The sequence below is a fragment of the Abrus precatorius genome, unplaced genomic scaffold (assembly GCF_003935025.1).
Source record: "Abrus precatorius isolate BTA unplaced genomic scaffold, Abrus_2018 Scaffold3, whole genome shotgun sequence".
Lineage (NCBI taxonomy): Eukaryota > Viridiplantae > Streptophyta > Magnoliopsida > Fabales > Fabaceae > Abrus > Abrus precatorius.
In genome coordinates, this window is record NW_020874373.1 from 32,266,299 (window position 1) to 32,274,731 (window position 8,433).

Genomic DNA, 8,433 nt, shown 5'->3' on the forward strand with positions numbered 1-8,433 from the left:
TTATTTCTTTCATTTTAAATTTATTGTTACTTATGATTTTTTAGAAAAATAAATAAAAGTAAAAATAGAATAATTTTACTATATTATCTTTATATTATTATTATTATTATTATTATGTATTTATTTACTAAAAAATTAACTCGCACAAATGCAGAGGTACGAATTAAAAGAATGCACAATTCATTATATGAGTAACAGGAAAAAAAAATCATTAATTTTTTTCTACTTCTTTATAATAAGTTATGTATTTGATTATAACTTATTATAAATGATTATATGAACATTTGATTTGGTTTAAGTTATCCGAATTATGAACATTCCTTTATTAGCTTTATTTTTTAATAATCTTTACAAAAATAGCATTGTATCGTTGCAGAGAAAGGTGATTGCAATTGTAGTGTGGCATAAAGCCATCCAAATCCAAGTTCTAGAGAAAGGAGTATCGTGCCAGATTATGGGTCGGTGCAAAACACAGAGGACAAAAGACACGGTTGAGTTTAATTGAATTGAGTTGAGTAGTGAGAAAAATCAATTAGCTGTTATGGCTATGAAGGCCACGCCAATCACTGGTTTAGGCTTCGTTTCAACAAGACCTTCCTCACGTCCACCCCTCAAATCATTATTTCTCAGTTATGGTGGTATGTCCCTTTACCTTTGTTCTATATATATATATATATGATCATTTGTTATTCATTATTATTTTTCCTTTCTTTTTTTGGGGTGACACATTTTTATGATCATTTGATACACGCGATTGTAAAAGCTGAAAAAAAAAAGTTGGCACGTTTTAGAACACTTCGATGGTAGAAATTTCATTTCACCTAGTCAAGAAAAAAGGGTGGTCACTGAATTTATAAAAGCATAATTTTTATGGTTATGTTAGCATGAAAGAAATGTTCTTGCAGCAGGAGCATTGGAAGTTCCTTGTATAAGGGTATCCTACTCAGATAGATTAAAATGTAATAGTCAAGGTGGCGGTGCCCTTGGTGCTCAGATGAATGTTTTTAGTAGGTTTGCTAGAGTTATCAAGGTAATATCAGGATATACGTGTACAAATTTTATTTATATTTTTGGTTAATTGGTGGAATTGATTTTTTCCATCCCCCACTCTCACTACAATGTTTATTGTATATTATTGATAACATTGAATTAGTGCAGTCATATGCTAATGCCATTATAAGCGTCTTTGAAGATCCTGAGAAGATATTAGAACAAGCTGTGATAGACATGAGTAATGATTTGATAAAGGTTCGCCAAGCTACGGCACAAGTATGTAATGAGTTTCACACCTAATATTTCTCTGTTGTTCCCTATTATTATAGGTCAAGTTTTGTATTCCAGCCTGGTTTTTACTTTGTTATTCAGTTTGTAAAGTGTAGTTCTAAATAATGCATAAAGCATATGGTGAGGACACAGAGCTGGATGGAACATTTCGATAAAGTTTTGTGTTATTTCAGGTTTTGGCATCTCAAAAGCAGTTAGAAAGCAAGTACAAAGCCGTACAAAAAGCTTCTGATGATTGGTATTCTTTTAAGTTTCAGAAACTTCTATTTTGTTTACATTTATCATTCACTGTCTGGTAGTTATTTTCCTTCCCTTATCTTGATAATAGGTATCAAAGGGCACAGCTGGCTCTTCAGAAGAGGGATGAGGATCTTGCCCGTGAAGCTCTTAAGCGAAGAAAGTCTTATGCTGTATGCCACTTGCCTATCTTTTTAGCTTTGCAGGGGACTTTGCGTTTAATGTATCGTAAATGTTACATATAGATCTTGATATGAGATAAACCATTTTATCAGTACATAGTACACACATTCTTTATTATCAGTGATCAAAGGGAAAGGACTTTTGTTTTGAAAGTGTAAGCTTAATTTTTATACTTGAGTTGGTTGTAATTGGTTTCTTTGCTGGTTAAACTCAGTCACTGTTGGTTCCTTCAACTTTTCTTTTTCTTTCTTTCCCCAATGATTCTAATATTACCTTTCTTCCTTATTTTTTTTAGTCATTGCACCAACCCAGTATAACAGTTCTAACTGTTAATTTATGGTTTTGAAATAAAATATACCAGTATGGAAATGCATACAGGAAAAGAGGTACTACAATGTTTTATTGTATTTTTTCAAGGAATCTCTAAAGCAGTAGTGGTTAGTATCATTGAATTGGCAAAGATCTTACTGGACTGTGCAGTAGTCCATGATGTAGTAGAAACACTATTCCGATGCAGCTTTGATGCATATGATTCTTCTAGCATTGAAATGTAGGGTGTCTGTTGATTCATCAGTTATGCCTTTGCTTGGCTATAATGTTTTTGTGAATTCAAGATTATTTTGTTTAGTATGATGATTGTTAGTTGACAAAGATGGCTTGGAATAAATGACAATTGGTTATGGTTGTTCATTAAAATTCAAAATACCCAATACCAATTCTAACATACCTTCTCTACTTATATACTGGAAAGCCTGAAAGAGCTATTAGTGTCATTTCTCATAATCGTCCTTTTGCTTAATTTTACAACTTCACTCTTTTAAAACAGCTCTTATCTAATGAGAACATCCATGCATTGTTATACATAGACACAGAAACCAGTAGCAAAGGAATTGCATAATCCCTTATTACAACTGCAGATATGCAGACTCATTTATTTTATGTGTGTGTGTGTTGTTTAGTTCTTTTAAGTCATTGTGAATTGAAAACAAGTAGTCTGGGTATATTGATGTTTGATTTCTGCCTTCTGCATTGGTGTGTGCAGACTCATTTATTTTGTGTGTGTGGTTTGGTTATTGTAAGCTGTTATGCATTCAAAACAAACTGTTTGGTTATATTGAAGCTTGATTTCTGCCTGTTGCATCATATGTGATATGTACAGGATAATGCAACTGCTTTGAAGATACAGCTTGAACAGCAAAAGAATGTTGCTGATAGTCTTGTGTCCAAAACACAGGTTAGTTGTCATCTTTTATCATAAGTTTTCCATTAGTGGCCATTCCATAACTTTCCATAGACATAATTTGTTTGACTTGAATGAAAAGGAGAAGAAAGTAGAGATCTGAGGTAGTTACAGAGTTTGTGTGTGAGAGAATAAGAAAATCTGAGTAAAATATGGGGAAGGGGAATGAGTTAAGAGAAAGAAGGAATTGAAATAAGTGGTAGTGAGAAAGTGTTGTCATTTGATGAACTTCGTTCAATTTACAATTATATTATTTACATGTTAAATTAAATTCCATTTTTTTAACAGTGGAAGATATGTGGTTCCTACAGTAGTAGACTTGATTTTTTGTCTTGGTTCATTAAAATTTCTCGGTGGCAGTTTAAGCTACTAGTACTATTAATGTTACTGTTATGTGCTGTTTTGTGTGAATTGAGCAATGTGCAGACTCTTTCTGTAGAGGAAATAGAAGGATTGACCTTGAGAAAAAGAGATAATCATAGCATTTTTTGCGTGAAAACATTGAGTATACTCTATTTACTTATATTGGAAGATGCTTCTCTCTCTTAAAATGTGAGCCTGAATTCACTTTTGCATGTTTGAAAACTAAGGCATTCATCCTGAGTTATCCTGAACATTGTTATGAAATTTTTAAACAATACAACATGAAATGGTTGTACTACCTTTTTCCAGTGTTTCTTTCTTTTTAATTCCATTAGCTTCTCTTTCAAGACTAAAAGGCTTTACTTTCCTTAGTCCTTTATTTAGCATTGTTTTTTGCTCTGATGGACTTTTCAGAGCCAACTTTGTTCTATCCTTCTGATATCATAAAAGTTATTATAGGAACAGAGCCGAGGATTATAGAGTACTTGTACAAGTATATGACAGAGATATGCTGATGATAACTTCTGAAAATTAAATTAATAAGGTGACTGTACATAATGTCAAATAACTATATAATACAATTACCAAAAAACAAAACTACTACAATATCTTTTTTTATTATTATTTTGAAGGGAAGTTTCATATTTTAGACAAGCTGGGGTGAAATTTCATAGCAATATTAACAGAAAAAATATGTCATATTGGGTAACAACTAGAAACTAAACCTATTTATTCTTCAAAGTACTAGGACATTTTAAGCAACAATTGTTAACCTTGAATTGACCAGTATGTAGTATCTTAAAATCTTTTTTCATCCTTTTCTTTTGTGTGGAGTGAGACAGCAGCAAAAGTAATGAGATTTGTATAAGGCTTCCTGGTAAACACCCCCCCCCCTCTCTATCCTAAACCTATAGGGAATAAAGCAAAGCAAATAAGCGGATATTTGTCAGGCTATCATTGAACCATGTTGCTAATGCTGGATTCTCTTGCCACCAGTTATTTATTAGCACTGTTTGGCAATCCTGTTGGAGGAGTAATGCTTGTAACTTCTTTTATGTTTTTTTTTTTTTTTTTATCATCAGCTTTTGGAGAGCAAGATACAGGAGGCAAAGTCAAAGAAAGATACCCTTAAAGCAAGAGCTCAGTCTGCAAAGTTTGTCTTTAGCTCCATCGTTCTTTCTAAAAAGTCATGGATGTGTCTCTCACCTATGTTCTTCTAAATAGTCAATTATTTTTCTCCTCGTCAGGACTTCAACCATAGTTAGTGAGATGGTGAACAATATCAACACAAGCAGTGCCCTTGCAGCTTTTGATAAGATGGAGGAAAAGGGTTAGTTTTTTTTTTTTTAACTCTATTTACACCTTTTTTAGTGCTTCATATGGACGAAATGGCTTCCAACTTCCATCCATATATCAATAGTTGTCAGTACATATATAGTTCATATACAATTTAATTTAAGTAGGCCTTGGAAATTTATTTGAATTTATTTTCACAGTACTAACCATGGGGGGTCAGGCGGATGCATTGAATCAGTTGACTACTGACAATCTTGAGGGAAAGGTAGTGTAACTTATAAGTTTCAAGTTTCATTTCCCTGATTGAAAAGTTTCCTTGTTTTTTTTTTTCTTTGTAATACAGCACTTATATTCAAATAGATCTTTGTGTGTGCTAGAAGTGGATCTCATGAAACTCTTTCAAGTTTATTTTGTGTACACTTTACGGTTTGTTACTGGAAAAGATACTCATGAATTAAACAAGCATTGACATAATAATAATTGCAGTAATTTTCACTTTGCTATAGCAGTTGTCTTTCACTGTTTTGTGCCACATCTCCTAAGGAAAAATATTTGTGTGGTTGAATTATTTTCGTACCCCCACAAAACAAAAGCCATTTCTTACTCTGTCATTGACAGTTTGCACTGCTAGAGAACTCTTCTGTCGATGATGATCTTGCAGAGTTAAAGAAAGAATTATCTGGAAGCTCCAAGGTATTCCTCTATCTAGGACCTTAATTTTCTCTATGTATTAGTCATCAAAACAAACTTGTTAATGGTAGGGACTTAATTTTGGAATGATGTGAAATTTCATGGATATGATTTATGTCATAAGAAATTTTAATCCAGTGGTAAAGTTTGTGAGAAAGACATGCAATACTGTCATAAGGACTTAACTAGGTAAAATTGATTTAACTTTGAACTGGTGTCATTTATCCTAAGTATTTATTGCAAGAGTGAGAATGCTTCATGTGATAGATCTGTAACTATTCACAGATAGTTAATAGGTTTAAATGACTAGAGTAAACAGTTCAGGGGCATTGTTGTCTGATTAGTGAGTACAATGAATATACTTTGGGAACTAAATATAGTAATTTTTCTTTCAATTTTCTATTGGCAGAGGGGAGAACTTCCACCTGGAAGAAGTGTTCCCACCAACAAAGAATTTCCCTTCTTAATGAACTCCGAAGAAAAGCAAAGTGGTTCTAGCGTCTAGGTTGTGTGATTGGTTTAACTTACTTTTTAAAAATAAGTATTTTATTTCATAAGTTTACTTAGAATTTTAAAAATAAAAGGACTATTTCTCTAATATTGCCATGCTAAACATGGGCTTAGTCTCTATTGATCATTCATTTAATCAGATCACCCACCGTAGGGATTAAGTTTTTCTTTGGCCTAACTATTTAGATCTTCTGGTCTCCTTTTTTAAGTTATTTAATTTGAAATTGGAAAGCTTTTTAAATAATCTTTTGGTATACCAATCATATACATGATTTACTTTGGTTAATGAACAATAATTTATTGCGAAAATATTTGGCACGATTTTGTGATGAAATATTGTGTGTCAACGGATATATCATATAGCTGTAATTTATAGTTAGACATCGCTGATGTTTTGGGTTTGTGGGTGGATTATTTAGAGTAAGTTGTAATGGGCTTAAAAGTGTTCCACAGTTTCTAAAGAATGTTAACAAGAAAATTTTAGGTGTCCATTAACGCTTTTTTTCTAATTTCACCCAAAAAAAATGCATTAGGTTTAAATATATTTTTGCTTCATACATTTTTGTAAAAAAAAAAAAAATTTAGATCTTTTAATTTTTTTTATCTCAATATTTGTACAAGTTCTTGGTTTTGATTCCTTTCACTTACGTGACTAAGTAATATGTTGTCGCATGTTAATTTTTTTGTGGAGCCATGTGAATCTGAGGGACCAAAATTTGTTTGGGTTTAGAGTTTATTCATATCCTAATTCTATCTAGCTTAGATTTGAGTATAGAAGTCTATTGATGTATTTAAGATGAATAACTTTAAGCAGTAATTTAATAGAAAAATATTATATATTCTTTTTTTAATAAAACTCATAATAAACTTTAAACCAACTACTTTATGTCTAGAAGTGAAATTTAACTTCTGTAAAATAAAGAATTGCATGAAGTACGAAAGTAAACATTTATTCACCTTTAATTTGAAATTAAGTATTTATTACATTTATCTTGTAACTCTAAGGATTGGTATTATTATTGTTATTATTATAGATGTAGAGTACAAAATAGAGAAAGTGATAGTTTTTGGTCAATTTATTGTAGTAATGAGTAAATATATTTGGGGTTTGGAAGAGTACCCAGCCCAGCCCAATTGAGAAAGGAGAGGGAAGGGCCGAAGCGAAGCCCTAAAAAACAAAATAGCAGAAGCATTGGAAGTGGGAATAGCAGTGGTAAGAGTTGTTACCTCTCTCATCAAACTCTTCATCGGAATAACGACTCCATGGCGACAGTTCATCTCCTTCGACCATGCTTCCTTCCCTCAATCAAACTCAAACCCTCCACCTTAACACTCCCCAGACCCACAACCTACTCACCCCTCAAACCCAAGCCAAAAAACGCCGTCGTATCGGCACGCATGTCCAACAACAGTACCTCTACCCCAGCCACGGAGCGTTTAATCTCAATCGCAGCCTACACACTCCCATTCTTCAACTCACTCCAATACGGTCGCTTCCTTCTCTCCCAATACCCAAAACTAGCACTTCTCTTCGACCCTATCATTCCCTTCCTCGCATTCTACAGGTCTATCCCTTACTCCTCCTTCGTTGCATTCTTCGCCCTCTACTTGGGAATCGTCAGAAACCCTAATTTCCCCCAATACGTGAGGTTCAACGCTATGCAAGCCGTTACACTCGACGTTCTCCTCGTCGTTCCGCTCCTCCTCCAGCGGATCTTCTCTCCGGGTCGGGCCGGCATGGGCTTTCGGATAATGCTTTGGTCTCACAATGCTCTCTTCGTCTTCAGCATTATCTGCTTCCTCTACGCCCTTTCTTCTTGCGTCTTGGGTCGCACCCCTTACTTGCCCTTTGTTGCCGACGCTGCTTCTAGGCAAATCTGATTTACAAAGCCTACTGCAATTCAATTTTTCTTGTAGCTTTCGCTTCAACTTTTGGTGTATTGGCGTGGTTGTATCATATTTTTGCGATTATAATCCTAATGGCAAATATTATCCCCTTTTTTTTCGTTAAGACAAATCATTTCTTTTATCATAGTTGGTTATCCAATCTTATTTTTTAAAATTAAGAGAACTCCTCTCCTTATAACACCTTTAATTCTTTTGGAAGAATATTTTTCATAAATATTAAAAGTATTATTTTTAAAGCATACATCTACTTTTTACATTATATTTATTTGAAAATTAGTCCATATTAATCCTGATGTTTCACTCTTTTTTTATATATTAAACGGGAACATTTTGACCCAGCAAACAGCTCAAAGAACAAGTCTAAGATCCCAATGTAATATCATCAAATAGAATATAAATGTACAGCCATTTATATTAACGAATAACTCATAAATTAAAATTTAATGAATAAATATTACTGTACAAACCAAATATATATTTTAACCTTCAATAAACAAACACGTTAATCTAATACCTTAAACGTTTCTTCAAAGACAATTAACTACATTCTATGATAGTTTTTCTTTAGTTAATTTCCCTGACAATTCCAGAGAGAAAAGGATTAAAAAAATCATTACCCCGAACAGATCAATTTAAATTCCCCGTGAATTCCAACCCTCGGGTTAAATATAACAATTCCAAACAGATATATCCAATTTTATTTCTTTATAACATGTCCAATT

General features: G+C 33.0%; 2 protein-coding genes across 3 annotated transcripts; both read left to right on the forward strand.

Moving 5' to 3' along the window:
* The first annotated feature begins 372 nt into the window (after positions 1–372).
* LOC113861948 (membrane-associated 30 kDa protein, chloroplastic) lies at positions 373–8,298 on the forward strand. 2 transcript variants are annotated; one of them, XR_003504387.1, is made up of 11 exons: positions 373–638; positions 906–1,030; positions 1,159–1,269; positions 1,458–1,522; positions 1,613–1,694; positions 2,864–2,938; positions 4,390–4,460; positions 4,555–4,637; positions 4,804–4,873; positions 5,222–5,296; positions 5,703–8,298. XR_003504387.1 is itself a non-coding variant. In XM_027495072.1 (10 exons), exons 1-10 carry the CDS (start codon positions 633–635, stop codon positions 5,796–5,798), a joined length of 729 nt encoding a protein of 242 aa, XP_027350873.1. In that variant the 5' UTR covers positions 373–632; the 3' UTR covers positions 5,799–5,979. The 2 variants fall into 2 exon arrangements, 1 of the variants encoding a protein (XP_027350873.1); XM_027495072.1 differs by lacking the exon at positions 906–1,030 and having other exon boundaries at positions 4,804–4,868; positions 5,703–5,979.
* LOC113861949 (protein TIC 20-II, chloroplastic) lies at positions 7,008–7,827 on the forward strand. Its single transcript, XM_027495073.1, has one exon. It carries the CDS (start codon positions 7,067–7,069, stop codon positions 7,682–7,684), a length of 618 nt encoding a protein of 205 aa, XP_027350874.1. The 5' UTR covers positions 7,008–7,066; the 3' UTR covers positions 7,685–7,827.
* Positions 8,299–8,433: the final 135 nt, after the last annotated feature.

Bases quoted from the DNA above. Each gene is read 5' to 3' on its own strand.
- LOC113861948 (XM_027495072.1), top strand. The intron at 1,523-1,612 runs GTATTCTTTTAA...TCTTGATAATAG, and splicing joins CAAAAAGCTTCTGATGATTG to GTATCAAAGGGCACAGCTGG. The intron at 4,461-4,554 runs GTTTGTCTTTAG...TCTCCTCGTCAG, and splicing joins GCAAGAGCTCAGTCTGCAAA to GACTTCAACCATAGTTAGTG.
- LOC113861949 (XM_027495073.1), top strand. From the start codon at position 7,067: ATGGCGACAGTTCATCTCCTTCGACCATGCTTCCTTCCCTCAATCAAA.